Source organism: Drosophila virilis, chromosome 3, assembly GCF_030788295.1.
Source record: "Drosophila virilis strain 15010-1051.87 chromosome 3, Dvir_AGI_RSII-ME, whole genome shotgun sequence".
NCBI lineage: Eukaryota > Metazoa > Arthropoda > Insecta > Diptera > Drosophilidae > Drosophila > Drosophila virilis.
Window position 1 is genome coordinate 23,874,394 of NC_091545.1, and position 21,480 is coordinate 23,895,873.

Sequence of the window (21,480 nt, forward strand, 5' to 3'; positions counted from 1 at the left end):
ATTGTGCTCATTGGCGTGCAGCAAAGAGTCTGCCTAATTCTGGCATGGATCCGTGTAAGAATGTTGTGGAAATCATTACGGCAGGCAATTTGTTAAATAAGTTAAAAGTATTTGTTACCCTATTGCGACTCTGTTTTCATACATTTGTTTCATACGTGTAAACCCAACCAGCCGCACGTCGAAGTGGCTGCGCGTGCCACCATTTTAAGTTCAAGTGTAAATAAAGCCATAGGAAAAGGGAAAACGTGAGCGCGCAAAAATTGCAATTACAAGGCGAGGGTCTTGTCTTATTGTCTGCGTGTGTATATGTGTGCATTGATGCCATACCTCTTGCCACCTGCCACCTGCCACCTGCTGTGTAAATCGCAGCGCATTTTTATGAAAGCATTCAAGTGCAAATAATGCGGGCCAGCTATGGAAAAATGGGGAGTCGCTCGCACAGGTTATAAGACTTTTTCCAGCAATATAATGCATTTATTGGTCACTTTGTGCATCGAAAAATTTAAAAACCAACTCGATTTTGATGCTTTGTTTGCAACTATAAATATATAGTCATATTTCGTATTTTAGTTCATTTGAAATCATTTTGAAATTTGTTTTCCGATTTACTTGAGCGTATCCAATGCAACGAAATTAGAAATAACAATGTGCTCGCCGTTTCTACTCTCAACTCAATTTGCATGCAATTTGCTGATTTTCCCTTCATTGATGTCCCATTTAATTGCATTGAAAAACAATTTCCAATACCCCAGCATATAAATGGGGGAGAGCAATTTTAAACGGAAGGCTCGTTAAATGACATGCATATAAATATCAACTATCGAGTGGCTCTAAAAACAATTGATAAACAATTTTTGTGGTTGTTCAAATGAAATCCCATTAACTAATACAATATAAACATGTATAAACAATTTGTTTGCATAGTCATTGCAGCTAAAACCAATTAATATGCATTTGAAAATTTATTATACCCTTACAGAGGGTCTTATAATTATGTCAATAAATGTATTACAATTAATAGAGACCTTTTCATAATGAAAATCTGCATAAATGCGTCTAATTGCAGTCGCTTGAATCGAACCATCACAATATCAAGCTACTTAATCAAAGTTGTAATTTTTTGGGTTTAACCTACCTTGTGTATAAATAGAAAATCCAAAAGGGTATTATATGTTCGACCACGGAGTTTAAGTGCCATCTCTTGTTTTTAAATATTATAAGCCTAGTCTGATAAATTGTTTAGTTTCATGACTATAGAGTGGATAAATAAAAAAGTGTGAAGTATCGTTTGTAGCGCAAACGTTGAAGATAATTTGTGAATTTATTTTTAGTTGAATTTTTAACAAATCGTGCAAATATTTACGATGCGTATGCAAATAATTTAGAATTGATTGTGGTGTTAAGGCACATTCTGTGTTGAACCATATTTCAAGCTGCAAGCAATTACGAAAAGCATGTTCACAAACAGAAAGTCGGAAATCTCCAAAATCAGAGAATTTCTCAAGTACATATAGTTGAAGATGGTAACTGCACGTTCCTGGCGAGTGCAACGCTCGAGATGCAGCTGCTCCAGCTTCATAAGAAAAGAGTAAGAGATTTTTAAGGAACTCTAATGAGAAGTAAAACCTCAGCATTTATTTACCTTCTCCATTCGCCAGCTACGTACACTCTTTGGCCTGCGCAGCAATCTGTACAATTCATCCAAATACAAACGATTCAAAATCTTGCGCTCCATTTCACAGATGCATCTCGCCATTTTGATGATATCCAGCATATTTGACATTATTAGACTGAAGGGTAAAATAATCAACAGAGAATTCTTCTTTTTGAGCCAGTAATTTGTCAATCCGAAGTGGCTCGCTAATATGATTTCTATAGCAAGTCTGGTAGTGTTAGAGGCATAGCACAATCGTTGCATGCTCCGACGCAAAATCAGTAATTTTTCAAAGTACTTTAAGTAGTGGAGTCGCTCTGCATTGCACCCTTTGTCCGACTGTTCCAAACGCAGAGCCAATGATTGAGTGAGATGCAGATGAAGCAACATTGCCACATCAGTCCATTGAAACAGAATCGTGGCGCGCACAAAATGAATTGTAAGGAGCCAGTAGTTCCAAGGAATTATGTGCATAACTAAAGCAAGTAGACCCAGCTCACGCAAAAATAGGATAAGCCAGCAATGCAAAGGAATATGCACACATCGTCCAAAGAGCTGGATATGTATTTTGTAAAGCTCTAAGAAGAGATTCATCAGATCCTGTAGGCAGCGATGATGTCGCAGGAGAGTCCAACCACTCAGCGCTATTCCAAAATATCTTAAAGCGCACATGGACTGGATCATGCGAAACGAGAGACGATGATAGTCAAGCCCCTGATTCGGGCGTTCCCTGTAGTAACACGCGATCCCAAGAGCACACATTGGGTAAAGGTAAAACAAATGCCACAGTCTTACATAGAAATTCCAAAACTCAGATCTCACAAATTTCTGTTTATCGCGTTCAAAATTAAATTCGTTTATAGCGAAAAGTTTGGTTAACCAATGGAGCAGAAATATAAATACTGTTTGGTAGTACATCTTGATAAACACTGAGACATGACTATCGATTCTGAATTGTGCTGGGTATGAAGTATTTTATTGACCAATGGATAAACCATCTGCCCAGAAGAGTGAAACATAAGTATGAACATAAATATAAAATAATGTGAGCGATAGTCAAAAGGTCACTGAAGGAATGCCAGAATATTGACTTCATAATAAACATTAGCAACCACCCCACAAACATATTACACAAAACAGCCCTAGGCACAAAAATTAGTGTTTAGAATTTTGTTTCAATTAGAAATGACCATCAGACGTCACAAAATAGATGTAAACTGTCAAGCAAATTAACCTAATATCATTAATCAAGCCACAATGCCTTCGCAGCACAGCGATCGACTGGGAGATACCCTAGACCCTTCTGAGCTTTCGAAAATTTTGCCTGCAAGTGAGGAAAATTAGTTGTCACACTTTGTATAAAAAGCGTGGAAAACAACGCACTAATAAACAAGCCCCTTAGATGACTGGTCATCTAACAAAAATGAATATGAGCACTAATGAGTTTATTACCCAGCCTTGACTTAGTTTCAACGGGGACAATGCGGCCGTTGAATGTGTAAGGATCTCAGTGAACATGCCAGTTTGGTTGTTATTGTTGCTAACAAATTGATTGCGTTCGGGATAGCAGTAGAAAAATGTATTTTTCAAATTGACAACTTTCAAAAGAATTAATATAATCCAATAGTAACGAGTAATTCATATTAATGATAATATTATTACAATGAGAATGGAGAGGCTACGTGGGATAGGCGTAGCAGTTAGTTACTGTCCCAACGCCACCGCTAATGGAAAAAGTCGTATCGAAATAAGTTAAAAATAATATATTTTAGTTATTTATAAGTATAATATATTTATTGGTAGTAGTTCAACAACTATTTTAATAATATATAATTCTTATTTTTTGGCTTTATTTCTATTCTTATTATTTATTTTCTTTTTGGCTTCTTCCAATAAACCATGTTTGCGCAAATGGTTGACTAAATTATGTTTCCCTGTAAAGTCCTTCGGGCAATGGGAACACTTGAACAAACGCTCACCAGTATGAACAATTTGGTGTGTCTTGAGAACATATCTCTGGGTAAAAGATTTCGAGCATATCTGACACTTAAAAGGACGTTCGCCGGTATGGGTACGACCGTGCCTTACCAAATTTTCTTTTCTATTGAATGCATAACCACAAATCGTACACTTGAATTTCTTAATTGAGTTCCCTTTGTTTTCAATTATATTTTGATTTTTTGTGGTGCTTTTCTGTTCGTTTTTTGAAACGTGATTTCTCTTGTGATTGACTAGACTTTGTTTCGTAGCAAAGTAATAAGGGCAGTGGGTACACTTGAACATACGATTTCCGGTGTGAACCGCTTCGTGTGTTTTAAGAGATGTTGCTTGGATAAATGATTTCGGGCATTTTGAACACTTAAAAGGACGCTCGCCAGTGTGAATACGAGTGTGCCTTATCAAATGTTCATTTCTTTTGAATGTCTTACCACAAGTCTTACACTTTTTCTCCTTCGATTTTTTAACAATCGCATTTTGATCCCCGTGCTTCTTAAGATGACCGTTTAGATTATATTTTCTAGTAAAGGCTTTTGGGCAATGGTGACACTTGAACAAGGACCTGCCGGTGTGAATAGTATAGTGTGTCTTCAGTGAAGATGCCTGAGTAAAAGATTTGGAACATTTCGAACACTTAAAAGGACGTTCGCCAGTATGAATACGATTGTGTCTTAACAAGTTTGCATTTGATCCGAATGTTTTTCCGCAAGTTTTACATTTAAATGGCTTCTTCGAGTTTGCATTCTTTTCAGGTATACTTTCACTATCTTGTGTGCTCTTTACAGGGCTCTCCAGCAAAGAGCTTTCATCTACCTCTTGTTTAATCATATCCTTGACGAGGTCCCAATCTTCTTCTGCTAGCATATCGATAAAGTTTTCTGTTTCCGTTAGACTCATACTGAGTAGCTTATGGCTATCTTCGGCATTGCGTTTTAATTTATAAGCTGTTTTCACATCTGAAATACAGGAACTGCATATCTTCTTTGTAAGTTTATCCTCCGGTTTTACGTGGTTGTTGACGCATTCATTTAACATATCTGCTAGGGTGAGCTCGCAATCAGACAGTTTCGTCTCCGCGAATAAATCCACCAGGTCCGCTGAGCTCATGCAAACGCGACAAACGTTATTCATGTCTTACTTTGTGGTCTTCACATTCAAGACTGATGCAGGGTTGTTTGGCAACCACCAATTTATGTTGCTCCTCAAAGTCCAGGTATTTCTGAGGTACCAGAACAGCTTACCTGAGCCAGTGTGGTACAGCAACTTTTGGTTATGGAGGGAATCGAGTTAGGTAAAAGGGTCACATAACCTGTACCTAACGAATCTCTTTTGCCTAACAACAAGTCTGGGTAACACAAGGGGTTAAAAAACTGACCGAAGGCCGGCAGAGAATTCGCCTCTTCGCTCTCCTCAACCTGTATTTGCTAACATTCTGTCTATGCTGAGTATGAGTATGAGTATAAATTTGAAATATACGAATACCTGGCCCTTTGGTATTTACACACACTTGGAGTTCTGTATTTATGCACTGAAAATTGTCATAAAGATCGGAAAGCAAATGCCGCAGCAAATCACGAATCACATGCAGATATATATTATCCAATTTAAAACATTTGATGGACATCGGTCTACGCTTACCCCAAAATATTATCCAAAACACAATTTGAAATAACTAGAGTGTGCTGACATGTGTATAGAGAATCAAATCACGATTCACAATACCAGATCACAAAAAAGTAAGCCTTCAATATAAACACTTCAACAGCCTTGAGTTTAACCAGAAGTTATAAATGAGAAAGTTATATGTATGATTTTTGTGAAGTTAGATCTTTTAGCCCTTATCAAAATGTCTAGAATTTATAATTTTTTTTAAATACGATTCTTCAATAGATAGGTTCCTTAATAATCTAATTAAATTCGTATTAATTAACCAAAATATTTGAGAAAGCAGGGGTGGTGGCTGAACAAGCTTATTCAAACACGCAGTAGGTACGCAGTTAGGTACAATATGAATATTTAATAATCTCACCCTATGTACACCATACCTTGACTTCATGTCAGGCGTATTATGATATTTGTGGTTTTCGGCAACATGTTGAGTAATTGATCGATTAATTTATGACCAGCAGCTGCTTTGGCCAGATCTTTTAGGATTTTCGGGTCTGATTACCTGCAAACAAATGTTAGTTCAACTCCCTTGCTACCCTTTGCTTTTTTATTGTCCAATTTGATTGTGTCTTCTTTTGTTGAAGCGTGTTTGGGCAGATGCCTGAGAAGACCCTGTTTCGTGGTAAAATGCTTCGGGCAGTGAGAACACTTGTACATACGCTCGCCAGTATGAACAATACGGTGTCTCTTAAAAGCAGATGGATCGGCAAAAGACCTCGGCCATTTCGAGCACTTAAAAGGGCGTTCGCCGGTATGAGTACGAATGTGAACAGTCAATTTTGTACTTGTTTTAAATTTCTTCGAGCAAGTTTTACACTTAAATTCCTTTGAGATCGGTATATCTTTGATTAAATCTAGACTTTCTTGTATGCTCTTTGTGTCTTTCATTAAAACGTGTTTGTGCAGATGTTTGGCCAGGCCTTGTTTTTGCTTGAAGTCCTTTGAACAGTGGGGACACTTGTATTTACGCTCACTAGTATGAACAAGTTGGTGTGTCGCAAGAATAGATCGCTGGGTAAAAGATTTCTGGCATATCGGACATTTAAAAGGACGTTCGCCGGTATGAGTTCGTTTGTGCATTATTAAATGTCCAATTTTGTTGAATGTCTTTCCGCAAATATTACAATTCAATGAACTCCTTGAATTTTGTTTCTTTTTGATTATATTGTGACTTTTCTGTGTGCTCTCTAAATTGACCTTTAGCTCAGAGGTATCATCCAGCTCTTTTTCGACTGTATCCTGCACCAGTTCCTAATCTTCTGCTTCTAGCGTATCGATAAATTCTTCCAAATCTGTTTCTTGAAGTCTAATATTTAGCCGCTTATGGCTATTTTCGGCATTGCGCTTTAATCTATAAGCTATTTTCAAATCTGAAATACAGTACCTGCATATCTTCTTTGTAAGTTTATCCTCCGGTTTTACTTGGTTGTTGACGCATTCATTTAACATATCTGCTAGGGTGAGCTCACAACCAGACAGCTTCCCATCCGTGAGTATATCCACTAGGTCCACTGTGCTTATGCAAACGCGACAAACTCTATCCATGTCTTACTGTGAGGTCTTCGCATTCAAAACTACTGCATGGGTGTTGGCAACCAACAATTTATGCTTTGTTCCAAGTTTTTCTATGCAGTTTACCTGTGCCGGTGTGGTACGGCAACTCCTTTCGAGAGAAATGGGTTAGTTTTTAGGTGTTTTACCTAACTCTGTACCCAGTGTGGCACGGCAGCTTTTATTATGGAGAGAATAGAAAGCGTCGCATAGGCTGAACATAACTCTGAACATAACTTGATGACCAATAGCAGTTCGAAAAATTGTTATAAGATCTTTAACGTATTCAAAGAAACATATCCGCCGGTATATATAAACATTCTGAATGAAGTTTTTTTTATTCATATAAGAGATTTTTAGATTGTTTAATCGTGCTTTAAGAAATAATTAGTTGGCTTCTCATATTTTAAACTAAAACTAATCAACAGAATTACATTAGAGAAAACGAAACCCAAGATCTCCAGTATGAGAGAACGCCGTACATAGATGTAGTTAAAAATTGAGCCCGAACTTTCCTTCAGAGTGCAACGCTTTAAATGGATCTGTTCCAACTTTAGAAATACAAATAATAATCTTTTATAAGTATTTTCAAAAAAAGGTATAACGACAAATCACCTTCTCCAGTCGCCTGTTTCGTGTACTTTTTGGACATTTCAGAGAGCGCAGTAATTCGTGGAAATACAACTTATCTAATATCTTGCACTCAATTGCACCGATGCATCTTGCCATCCTTACGACATGCAGCATATTCGACATAAGTAGACCACCGATGAATATTTTAAATACATAAATATTATCACCAGTTAAGGCGTAAATCCAGAAAGCTGTCATGCAGAAGATCATGATATACATAATCTCCACCATCAGCCTAGCAGTGATGGAGACCCAACAGAATTGCTGCAAATTGTGGTTTAGGTGCAGTGATTGCTCAAAGTATACAATGCAAAGTGATCGCTGTAGTTTCCGGATTTTAGAATCCTGTTCAAGATGTTCAGCCAAGGATTTAATAAAATTTAGATGAATCAACATGCTCACATCGAGCAGATAGAACAGAATAACTACTCTTATAGACGTAAGAATCATGGCGCCTGGAAACCAAGGACCGCTGGGAGTAAAATATCTGACTAGGTAGATTTCGCGTATTAAATGTAGTGCTAGGCAATACCATGGCACGTGTACTCCTCTTCCAAAAAGCAGGCGATGCATGCTCTCAATCCGCAAAAACTGATTAAGCAGCTTCTGTAGCTGCCGACGATAATGGATAATGAGCCAGCCCATAAAGGCTATACCAGCATAACGTACGACAATTATGGACATAGTCAATCGTATGACAAAACTTAGTTCGTTTGTAATGCGATCTGTGATTAAATATCCAAAAATTAACAAACTAATTGGCCAGATGAAGATTCTGTGTAATATCTTCATATAGCTATGCCAAAAACGGCAGCCAACAATTTTGTTCAGTTCGCGATCATGCAAAAATTCACTGATCGCGAACACTTTGGTCAGTAAGTTTAGTAGTCTCAGCAGAACTTTGAGGCAGTGCGACATATTGGACACTGACAGCCACAGCACAGTGTGAGCTCGACAAAGCTGTCGAATGGTATACATTTATACATATAGACGGTTCAAGAACCCAATAGACGGAGCGAAAATCGATCCAATTAGTAAGAAACGCAAGCCTTTAACATAGTGTCATAAAATATATGTGAGCTGTGTAATTCTAATTAGTTTGGGACTGGATGTCATTTGAGCTATTTCATTAATCAAGCACACCACTTCAATGGCTAAGTGCGACGACATAATTATTGCCGCTTTTGGTATCCAACCAGCATGCAAGTTGACCTAATTTTCGTACCCAATAAAACCAGTGATAGACCAAAGATGTCTAAAGGCCAGCAGTTAAATTCTACCACTCTGTAAAGACAACTAATCCATGACTAAATTATTTATCTAATTTAATACTATATTATATTCAAGATTAATATCAATGACAAGTGTTTAAATTTTTGTTATTATTATTAATTTATATGAATATTTACAATACTTCTTATTGTACTGTTAAGTCTAATATAGAAATATACAAGGGAGAGATGGGAGATCGATTGATGAGATTCGTATTCTAAAGACTCACACAAAAGCAGAGTTGACACCAGTTTGTCATACTTGATTGTAGGGTATTTAATACTGTTATAACTGCTTGTATCAAATGTTCGCATGCAGATGTGATATTCTTAGATCCGCTTTCCTATAATTGAGTACAGGGTATCTTATAGTGATATATGTATCAGCTATAAATTGATGTTCGCCCACTCTAAGATTCTGGTTGAAATGCCTCAACCTGCCTACACCCTAAAAATTAACTTGACAACGAACTCGTCTCATTCATCATTATTTTTGTGAGGCTAAGGTAAAATGCTGCCTACTCTGGGACTAAATTTACTGGCTCAAAGCGCGTCAGGCGTCACAGCCAACACCTGTTTATGCCGTTGCTTACATTTGACTTTCTGGCTTTTCTAGGAACGACAGATCTAATAGGCTCCCACTCCAGCTAGGCTTATTTGATATATATGTTTATTTTCTTCAACTGCCTTTTGGTGCAGAGGGTTGCATAATTTACCTCCCAATGCCTCCTGGCCATCAACCTTTTAGCAGCATTTTAATTTGCCTAATTTGTGAGGCAGCCTACAATGAAACTTTACGACCCTCTCGCATGCTCCTCTCCAGCTACAATGCCCGGCGTGGCAGCTGAGATACGTGTGTTGGCGGCTGCTGGTTATGTTTGTTTTGTCGAAACGGACTAGAAATTAATCGTTGCTATTTGCTTTGATTTATGATTGCGAGCTTTGCTCAACAGCTGATGGAGTGTGGCAACCGTGACTGGGTGTGGCCTATTTATGCATTTACTTATGGCTCGCCATATTTTGTACGCATTATTTATAGTTTTGTTTCCAATTTGGCATGCGGTGGCAACAAATGTTCTGGGTTAATAGCCGAGGCCATCTCCTTGTTTTTCTGGCCAGCAGTCGGTCTGCGCCAGTTGAAGGATTGCCATTTATGATTAAATGCTTATTAGGAAAGCAATTAAATGAAAACCGCACTCGAAAATGTTTTCCTAATGGCTGTTAATTATAAAAGTTAATTGAGTAAATAATACATGATATTCACAATCAAGCTTGATTGTGATCTATCCAAAGTCGCAATTTTCAATTGCCTTAATAAAAAATTCAAATTCACTGGTTATGATAACATTTTTTAATAAATTTGAATGTTCTGCAAAAAGGACAACTTTCGACTTTAAAAGAAACACTGACGCAAGGGTTTTTTATGTTTATAAAATCATTCTCTGTTCAGTTTATATCCCAACTACCAGCTTTTACTCAATAAACCCAAATACCAGCGACATTTGTAATAAAAAAAATACATATTTTAAAAGGTTCTTTTGCCTGCCTGTAAAATCTGGCGCTATAAAATATCCGAGCGTAACATATTTTTCTGCCTTTTCTTACAGCTTTTGACTTTTGTCGGCTTGTGCTCATATATTAGTGTGTTGCATGTGGGCGTGGCGTCGGCACAGCTTGGCACAATTACAGCAATTTATGCGAATTATGTGCGAGACACGTCAGAGCGCATAAAACGGAGCCAATGCTCCCTATCAAGCCTTCCCTCCTCTCGCAACCCGTTCACCACTGACAATTCGCATTGCATGTTAATTTGATTTAGACGCATTGCTGAGTGAACCTTTTCTTTTTGGCCAAGCGGCAGCTGTGTGGCGTTTGCTCATTAAATTTAATTTGGTGACGCTGCTGGACGGAGTGTTGGGTTAGTAGATGGTTGTGTCGGGGGGAGGAGAGTGAAGAGTGTGTTGGCAGCAATTTATAAACAAAAGCCAGCGCCGCACAAGCGCCATAAATTGGTCGCTGATATTTCACACATGCTGGCCACATTAGGGTGCTTTCATACATCTCAATATGAGTACAATCCCACATAAATATATACATATATTTATATATATACATAGGATATATGCGCGCGTGTGTACATACATCTGTGTACATTTCAATTCAGCCGAGTGGCGCTAATAAAATGCTTAATTTACCAGCCCAGGCCCCACTCATACTTTTTGGGTGTAAGTACGACTATATTTTTAGCATTACCCCATGCCCTTGGCCAAGACCCAATTGTCTCGTCAGAGCCATAAACAAAATATGCGTACACGTTTTCATATCCTACCTTTCAGCTAAGAAGGGAGTTCGTGTGCTAGACAAAGGACTGCTCGTAAATTATATAAATGTAAATAGCTAATTTGTGCGTATTTAAATTTAGGAATCAACGCCCGGCGGAACTGTATGTTCTGTATTACAATTTACAGGGTATATTAAAGCCGTGCATAGTCGGGATAATGACCAGCGTGAACAGTCGAACGCATGCGATTGCTCTTATTCTTATTGTTGTTGTCGATCAGGTTTATTGTTTGTGGATTTTTATGATATTTTATTGCATTGCAGATTGTGTGTTTGAGTGAGTGTGCCATTGTGCGTGTGTGTGTGTGTGTGTGTGGGTGTGCCTTGAGTAGTTGGAAACTCTGCTTTCAATATTCATTTCAAATATGTGGCGTACTTTTGAGTTTATGTACCATTTCTTGACTGAGTGATTGACTTGTTTGAGTTAACAACAACGCAAATCAACGTGATTTTACGACGTGAGTGTAAATATTTGGTAAAGGAAAACAATTCTAAAGATGCTCTACAAAATTGCTGCGAATATTTTCTGTATTCACATATTGCATGCCTGCATTATTTAAATCATTGTGTATACATATTTTGTTAAGTTTTAATAAATATCCAAGAACTACCAATTCAATTGTTCTGCCATTGAAAATTGGAGAACAACACGAACAAATTAAATAAAGTCTGAGAAAATTTATAAAATGCAAATGCAGCTAAGCATAAATTTCAATAGTGTTTAGCCAATTGACGTAGACACAAAATGAAATTTATTTTTATGCGCCAACTTTCACAAGCTGTTAAATAAATAATAGTATTCTATTCTCTTGTTTATCAGACCTTCACCATTTAATTTGGTAACTAGCTTATAATCGATAAACATAAATTCAATAATTCCCTTAAATCGCTGTCAAAGTTTGTTCCTTATATTCCTCGAAATGTCACTTGGCTGTCATTTTAATAGCCCTGAGCTGCCCATAACAATTTATTTGCAGTTTACTCCCAAATCGAAACGTCTTGAATGGGAAATGGAGCTGAATCCAAGATTTTCGTCGCAGCCATAATCAAAATTACAATGCGCATTTTGGTCATTGGCCTCAGCATAAATTGAAAGAGCGAATAATAACAAATATATTTATTTTTATTTGCAATGAACTTGAGGCCAGGCTAAACTACAGCTGCACACATGCCACATGGCACATGCCACATTTAAGCCGCCATTATATTGGACGGAATGGGGCCGGGCTGGTCTGATGTTTTTTCCTTGTCTATTTCCGGTTCGTGCGCCATGATTGTCATCCCTGTCGGTGTCCATGACGCGCTGCTGTTGTGGTTATCTAAACGTTTGTTTTCTTTGCTTTTTGCATTTCAATTTTTTTTTTTTTTTTTTTTGGCCATGTCTTCAACTTGTCTTTTATTAAGGCCCCGCAACATTGTGACAGTGCATAGTTGAGTTCAATTCCCTCTCTCCCTGTCTCTGTCCCTCCCTATTCTATTTTTGCTCAGGATGTTTTCTATTTGACAGCGCCGTTATGGCCTTTTTATTATGATTTTGTTGATTTCGCTTTTCCGTAGCGCCAAAAGACACCAAGATAGCAAAAACCAATGGCTTTTAGACGCAAGCGAAATACCCTGCAAAATGCTGATGCATGAAAGACAATATAGTGTGTGGATATTTATTTTTAGTAAGAGCATTTAATAACGAGCTCTCAATTTCTAAGAGATGAAAAAGTAAAAATATATAAACATAAAAATGTGTATATTTTGAATCGTTGCTGCATAGCTAATAGACCCTCAGTAAGGCCATTAAGGAGACCTGTTTTGGACATGTGTGAGAGTTGGGGTGTTTCTTAAAAAACTGCCCTTGCGTATGGCATAGTCAAGGCATTTACATGAAACACGTCATTGCCAGCACTTTGGTCAACACTTCAAGCTAAAAGGCAACTTTAATTTGAATACTCCTACGCGATGCGTCGATGCTGTTTACCTTTGCGAGTAACTAACAGCCATTTGTTGGCCTGTTTGACTTCGCTGCTTCTTGAGTGAGATGAGCTCATTGAATACAATCAATAAAAATCAACTTAGTTTAAATCAATTTGTTAGCCAAGTCGAACCTTTTTACCAATTCCGTTGGTCAACCCTGGCATTGGCACACATCTTAATTTTCTATGTTTTTTTGTGGAGCAGTCCACACAAATAACACAATACAATTGGATGCTGATAGAGGTGGTTGTGGATAAGTGGGGACGGGGCGTGACATCTGCGGCCTAAACGCAAAATAATATGCCAAAACGGACTGAGCCATGGAGTCAGCAAGCAAACAGCAAAAGTCAGACTCAGTAAACATTTCCGTTTAGTATTTGGTTTAAAAATGTTGCAATAGTCGGAACGAATTTAAAGCAATATTCAAGGAAGCAGAAGAGCAACAAAAAAGTTAGAAACAGCACAACTCAAGGGTGTGAGGTTTTTATTTTTTTTTTCCGGAAGGGTCCGCCTTAGTCTGTAGCGAGCATATTTAATGAGAATGGGGCACAGACAATGAATGTATGTATTTGCTTAGCAACGTCCATAAATTTAACTAATGGCAGTCGCTTTCGGTACGCACATGTTGTTATTTTTGTATTCGCAGGCAGCCCTCAAATACTATTCTTATATACCGCATGAAAGTTGTCTCTTTGAATGTGTGTGTGTTTTTTATATGTAAAGTTTTGTGTTGGCCGAGAGCTTTAAAAAATAATTAGATTTTTTCAATTCCTCAAAAGAGGAATTCTGCAGTAAAATCTATTTAATTTAAAACAAACTCTGAGGAAATTTGCACAAACATTCATTATGGTAACTAATTAAATTTTTATTTCATATGGATTGCGGATTAAGCTGCTAGAACCAAGTGCAATGACTCCTAGTTCGACTCAGAGCTAAAATTAAAACGTGTAAACACTTTTTTTTTTTTAGTGAAAACACATTTCATGTAATGTTTGTATATTTCTTTTTTATGACAACGCGTACCAACAACAAAACCATGTAGCCCAGCACAGACAGCAACAGCTTCCAACTTAATTCCCAGCTGCAGGCTGGTTTTACACAAGAAAACAAAAAAACAATTTCATCCTGGCCGAGGCTGGCATTCTATGCAAATAGGAGCGACTATAAGTCTATGATATTAAATTGTATTATGTTACGCCATGAACCAACAATGGCAACGTCCACTCTAAGAGACTTTATTTTTCTGCCTGCCTGCCAGCCTGCCTGGCTGTGGCATGCCCAACGAGATTTTCTCATGATTTTTGTACAAGTCGCAATACATATGAAAACACATCAAGCAAAGGATGTTTACACACAGAGTCGAATATGCACGGAAAAGTTTTTGTTTTTGAAGTGGAAACAAAAATTTTAAGCTGTGCAAGCAATAGATGGAAGAAATGAAATTTAAATATTGTTCATATATGCAAACAAATAACAATTGTCTAATACTGTCATTCTTAATACTTGTTTAGTCTTCTTTTTGGCCATTGGCTTAAAATATCAGTTAAGGGCCCAAGTCAACCATGTCACTGCTTTTAACGTCCAATAAACTAGCTGTCATAACGTTCATCCTATATGTCTACCGCTCATAAGCTCACCTTATAAAGCGCTTGCACTGAGACCATAAAACTTCCATTTCACAGCATTTTGATTAGTCCGGCTTCCATCTGGCCCATTGGGTAGATCACATTTTGCCGCTTGTCCAACGCGTCACTGCGCTCAAGTCATCAACTTGTCAGTTTTTGTTGAGACAAACATATTGGTAGTGCGACCTCAGCCAGATCTCAGACGAGGCGAGTCGAACCAATTCTCTCTTGCCCTAGAAGGGGTCTGGCAAAAGCCCAAACAGGAGTTGTGTCTACAGACATGCTAACTACGGCCATAAATCAAATCAAGTGCAACAACAAGTGTAAACTCAAGAAAGCACAGCTAACTTTTTGTGGACGACAATTGAATACCCTATCTAAGCTGTATTCTATGGTCTTCTGTTCAAAATTGATGCTGTTTATAAACCAGAAATTGTTTACTTAATAGAAATATAGCCTAGATGTACTTAAATTAATATTGGACAATATTTTTATAAAAGCTTTCCACTATTTCGTTTTCGATTATATAAAAAGAATTAATTGATCAACAAAATATCAGTGTGTAGATTACACACATATGTATAAAAGAACCCAATCAAGCAAATGAATTGGTGTGGTTTATATATAGAGTATATTATAGGAATAGTTGCACAAAAAAATTGTAGCCCATAACAGAGCATGGTACCAACGGGACGAGAGCAGACGAGACGAAATCTTAAAGCAGCAATAAAATTCAAAGTTGGAGTAATTGCCTGGAGAGTGCCGTTGACTTTAGCAGTACAAAAATGCCATAACTCGACAGATAGTTAACCCGTCCAAGACAAAAGACTTTGCGGCTCCGAGCTCTAATAAATTAACCATTATGCCAAGGCATTTGTTTTTACAGCGCAGACGATGCGTTGCCGAAGTTTATGCAAATTGTTGCGTCTGATGATGTGTGATATGTTATGGTTATATATGAAACTGTTTCACACACACACACACACACTTGCGAGATGGCGAATGACCAAGTGTCATACACAATGGCAATTAACCCAATTCGCTGGCGTTGTTAATGCTGTTTTGATGATGGCCTCATCACGCCCATAGTCGGCCGCCTGTATGCTGCCCCTAATAAGTATGCAACACACGAGCTGCACACACAATTTACACTGCAAATTAATGGGTGGCAATAAGTGCCAGGCAATTGAGGCCAACAAGCAGGTCCTCTCGTGCCAGCTGTTGATACTGGCAGTAGGAAAAATGTTTGTTTGTTTCTAGCCATCTAATAAGTGCATGCAATTAGCTTATTTCGGGACTTGCTGCACAGTTTTGGGCTTAGTTTAAAGTAATTTGCGTGCTCTGTAAATCTTGCCCGCAATCCTAAATCTTATTTGTGAATGCAACACTCTTGTCGGCGCAAACAATCAAAGCTAATCCCAGTTTCTTGAGACTCCAACACTCTCAGCGCTGACCATCTGACGGGCATTTAAAACCGCCCACACAGACACCTCCTATATATGCATATACTATTATATATTTATATATATATACTATATATACATATTTATCCGTGTCCACATGCGTCGTCAAATTTATCGCCTGAGGCTATTATGGCACCAACAACTGTTGCCCCTATAAATTTTTTGGCAAATTTATCAGAGCGTCGCAGTTGCCGTCGGCGTCTCTGCTGCTGTCTCAGCCGCCGCCTGCGTCAACGCCGCATGACGTTCATTATTTTTCAGCAGGCGCTCAACTCAACTCATTTTTCTTGGCCCTGGGCAATTTTTGTATGTAGTAACATATAAGAACATAATGAAAAATGCAGAGAAAAACATTCTGTGTTAAATATTTTACATGTTTTGTTCTCTCGGCAACTTTGATTTGAGAACTTGCTCAGCTTTTCTTTTTGGCCTTCTGCCGGCAGCGCCATTCAAATTGTCAACAGCTTTCCAGGACTTGGCCCAATTGTGTTTTGGGCTCGTGCATTGGTAAGACAACCGGTCAGAGAATTATCCTGGTTTGCTTCTGCTCAGTTCGCTTCGCTGTTGTTGTTGTTCTTTCCGTTTTGGTCCCAGATTGTCTGGCACGGCTGCCAGTCAGTCAGATGCTTCAGTTACGGGCTCGTATGTTTTTTATTCGCAGTGCTTGTATAAAACAGTTTTTGTCTTGATTTCATGCTGAGACATTTACAAATTATGCACCACACCAACGCCTTGAGGTCACTTGTTGTGCCCGTTGTCGTTGCTGTTGTTGTTGACCCAGTCAAATCTATGGCTACAGCAGTTACTCTTGTGGCAAATGTCTGTATCAAGTTCACAGTTCAAATGTCAGGCCAGCAAATTGAGTGACAATGACGCGGTCGACGCCTAACCGACCGACCCAAAGCTGGATGCGGGTCAAAGAGCCCAAGGCGGCTCTTACCTTGAATGTAAAATTATTTCAAATGAGATGTGTGTCCCTAGAGTGTATTATGGGTCAACTGATATGGCCTATTTTACATTTGGCAAATTTTAAAGCAGGGACCGTAACGGTTGTAATATAATTTAAAATAGAGTGCTCTCACCCATTATAATTACAATAAAATTGGCAAATCTTACATGAGTAGATTCAAATGCCGAGACAGAACATGAGAATGTGGAATGGAGAAAGATAGCGATATTATTGATTTTAAGATGTGCAGGCAGGGTTTTATCTTATTTAAGGCTAAGTGAACCGGAGTAGACGTAAAATACTGATGATGTAGTCAGTAAGAAAGTAGACTAGAGCGGGACAGCATTATTAAGAGAAACATTTTAAGCAGAAATTACATTCGAGAAATGCCATTAAGGAACGAAGTAGCTTTCAGGATCCATTTTTCAATTAAATAAGTAAAGTTTCACTGGAAAAAAAATTAAAACTAAAATAATAAAAATATATGCAATAAGAATGTTGTATAATGTTGCCATTTTTCAAAACGAATAGCTTGTATATTCTTGCCCTTTATTTTTTTTATATATTCATGCTTTTGTCATATAAACTTAAGTAGAAATCCCTTGGCTTATGCCGCACTTGGGGTGCCTCATTCATCTGACATAATGCACTTTAATCAAGCTGTGCTTATTATAAATTAATTTAGTTGGAAGTCAGCCACAGCTACTCGATTAGTTTACCTGGATAGGCTTAACACAGAGCTGCCTCAACGGCATCTCCACCAATCCCCTGCCTTAGTATTACAAGCCATTCCGCTCATTCGCTATGCACAGGCACCGAGAAACTGCCGGGGGCCTGACTGTCTAATGGGGTCTGAGGAGTGATGCCCGAGTGACGCCTTGTGTTTTTATGTAACTGCATTTGTGATACCTTGAGTTATTTCATGTACCTTTCTATTTTATTGCATTTGCAGCTAAGACGAAAGCAACGTCAAGCCGCGGCCAGTAATGGATCTGATGTTCTGGTAAGTTTTATATACCCTGTACCTTTTGATTAAGTGAAAAAAGCCATAACGAAGTTATGTCATAAATTTTAACTGTGATTTTAATTTGATATATTTAGAAAGTATTGGTATTAAAACAAACAATTTTGGCACTTTTTTGTTATGCAGGACATGTTTTGATAAAAATTTGTTGGAGCTATGCCCACGGTTTTGGGAATGTATATAAGTTTTAAGTGAGTTTTCCAGTGCAAGAAGTTAAGGGAAGGCATGTGTATTACTTGTATACACAATTAAATATATTAAAGTAAAAAAGAATTAATACACAGAGTACAGGATATATCCTAGTAAAAAGCGCTTGACTTAAAACATTAAATCTGTTTATATTGCATTTGCAATGCAATGACAGAAAGGCGTCAAAGCGACAAGCATGTTAGAAGCTGACGAATTATTTAAAGGAATTTGCTTGAAAATGATATTTTATTGTATAAAATATGTTTTATAGTAAACATTCAATTGTCTCTAATGCTTTTATACATACGCCATTTAAAATTTTAACGCCAGACAATCCACAAACAGCAACCAGCGTTTAAACATGAAAGAAAGATAAATATTTTCAACTTGTTAAATAAATCATCGAGCGAACCGGCGAAACGCAAATTCTGAGCTGTTGACTTTTTAAATGGCATTCGCTTTGTGCGCTATGATACGGGGCTTAAAATTATGGATTCCATTGTATCGCAATCGAAAAAAAAGCGCATATGAATAATATGAAATAAAATCATATGTAAGGCTTGGAGTCGATTCGGCTTGACAGGGTTATCAAATAAATGATGCTACGGTCGCGCTTGTTGGCCTGTCATAAAGATGACAATTTTTCATACACGAATAAAAGAATACAAATTGTACGAGCACAATTAAAAGTTGAAAAGTTTTTTCGGCCTGTTATTGTTTCGCATTGATTTATTTATCAAGTGAACCGCACCACGTTTGCGGTCACATTTCACATATTTTATATTATTTTCATGTTGAGCAATTGCTGATAGTGACACTTGCAACGTCGGCTGTCGCAACAATTTGTCACGCTTGCTGCATGTCATGCCAACTGGCCGGACAAGCTAAAGTATTCCTTCTTCCCTCTGCCTCTGGCTGCATTTAGAGCACCATGTTTTAGCCGTGTTCCAATGAAATTAATTATACACTTATCTGACTGACATTCATTGTAAAATCCCATTGTCTGTTATTTTTGCTCGGCTCCCCTCATGCACGCTGTCGTCGACATCGTCTTCTCGGCTTATGTAAAACAATGTAAATAACGTCACGGGTGATATTTTGATTATGAGACGAAAGCAGGGCATACACAAATCCGCCCACTGACCCTGCCCACACACCGACAGTTGCCACATCGTTCTAGCTGGTACTCCTACTCACTTATATAAACTTTTACCGGGGTCCTCCCAAAGCAATGCGTAATTATAGCACAGACGCACGAGCGCCCCAATCTGCTCCTCTACAGCTTGTATACGTGTCCAGCTGGGGGGAAGTTAGGCGAGCATTGGACAGCTGACAGCCTGGCAGCTGGATGAAATTTGAGCAAGGCAGATAATGCAAGGTGTGGATAAGCATAATGCAAGTATGTCTAATTGTAGCATAACATCTGTACAATATTCGTGTGAAAAGTCCTTTGACAGTAAGTGGATCGGCGAAGACTATTTAAGAACGCATTGCTGCATTTGGGGCTACTTGGGTTTAATTAGGTTTTAATTAAATTCAAGCATGTAAGATACATGATTCGTATATATTGTCTACAAAGGGACTAATCATTAGCTCAGAGTCGAGTCCCTTGGCTTATGTCTACAAGCTGTCAATTTGATTGTCGCATGGCACAAACCTCAATAGACCTGGGACCAGACCAACTGATTAGTGCCTTTCAACCCTTTTCAAACACGGACAGAGACGACAGCCTGTCAAACATGTCTTTGGCCGTGATAGGCTATGCTAACACTCCAAACAGTCGAAATCTCAGCTGAGCATATGCAAAATAGATATTCACAAAGTGGCTGGCTGTGGTTTAAATGGATTGGTGGGTGGTTGGGTGTTGCAGCCACCTTTGAGTTGCGATTTTAATGAATTCTGATAACGTTACCGACTACTGAGTTGTCTGACTGCTCCTTAAGGGTGTGGCTAAGATCTAAGCAAAGCAAAGTAATTACAATTTTCAATGCTCTGCACACCTGACGCAATGGGCGTGGCAAGTTCTTATGGGGATAATCTTCCAACTGTCTTCTGACAACGTCGATAAGAAGCAAGGGACAGAGAGAGAGAGAGAGAGGAGAAAGAGAAAGAGCACAAAGAGAGATAAGCTTATGAAGCTGCCGGCAAATTACAAGCCATCGTGACTATGAGTAGCACAGTACTGACCATTACATGCCACTGCTAAGCGCCAGCTGTAATTAACAGGGCCCGTCGGCCTTAACATTGAACAGCGCTGTTAACTCACAGTGTACAGCGCTCTGTAGTTCTCTTAATCCGAATATTTCCCAAACTGTTACTCTCTGAAGTCAGTTGGGATTCCAGTTGCTGCTGCTGGAAAAGCCGCCAAAATATCAGCTGTTCGCTGTCTTTGCAGGCGAATTGGCTTTAATTTTTTTCGATTGCCGCATTTGGCATGACAAACAATAACAAATAATCAGCTTCACCTTGACATCACAAGGGGGCTGGAATTTTAATTGAATTTTATTTATGCCGCAAAATGTCTTTAAATTCCGACGACGATAAGGATAAGCCCTCGCGACATGGCTTATGCCCCAACTGAGCCTATAAATTTGTCACTTCCTCCCGCACGTTCCCCATTCGTGTGTTGACTTTAGCCGGCAAATGGTGCGTGTCCAAATCGCATATCGACATCTGACGTGGGCGACGAGGCCACGGGTCGGAGTTAAGTCAAGGCGTTGTTCAACGCTTTGAGCAAATAAAACGAGCAACAAAAGCCCGAAAATAAAGCGAAATGAAACAAATGAAAATCGACGATAAATAAATTGCCGGCAAAATGTTTTTATCGTTGTGTAGCCTTTGACACATTTGTTTAATGGCCGCCAAAATAATTCAACTCGAATGCGGCCCCCATGGCGTATGCGCAATTAAAATATTTTGCGTGTGTTATCGCAAGCCAACGCCCTTGACAAGTTGCTTGCCCAACATTTGTTGTACATTGTGTTGCTTTTCTTTTCCCCATGCGTCTATAAGCTATTTGACAATTCGTTTATCTGATAATTTCAATATGTTTTAGCGGCATTTTCATATGCCTTAGCGGCACATAAATCTTATACTAAGCAGAAAAACTTGTGAACAAGTGTATTTCAAGTCGTTTACTCCCAATACCCT

General features: G+C 38.4%; 2 protein-coding genes across 5 annotated transcripts in view; one reads left to right on the forward strand and one right to left on the reverse strand.

Moving 5' to 3' along the window:
- The window catches only part of AstC-R1 (Allatostatin C receptor 1), a 171,336-nt gene that overhangs the window by 117,023 nt on the left and 32,833 nt on the right, over positions 1 to 21,480 (forward strand). For all 4 annotated transcript variants that reach the window (XR_004303507.2, XM_002048337.4, XM_070207975.1 and 1 more), the window contains one exon: positions 18,070 to 18,120. The gene's annotated coding sequence lies outside the window, so the exon portion shown is untranslated. The remainder of the gene's footprint in view (positions 1 to 18,069; positions 18,121 to 21,480) is intronic.
- On the reverse strand, positions 3,473 to 4,796 carry LOC138911083 (zinc finger protein ZFP2-like). The gene has a single exon (XM_070208237.1). The coding sequence runs from the start codon at positions 4,781 to 4,783 to the stop codon at positions 3,491 to 3,493; it is 1,293 nt and encodes a 430-aa protein (XP_070064338.1). The 5' UTR covers positions 4,784 to 4,796; the 3' UTR covers positions 3,473 to 3,490.

Excerpts from the sequence above, each read along its gene's own strand:
- LOC138911083 (XM_070208237.1), bottom strand. The coding sequence starts at position 4,783 with ATGAATAACGTTTGTCGCGTTTGCATGAGCTCAGCGGACCTGGTGGAT.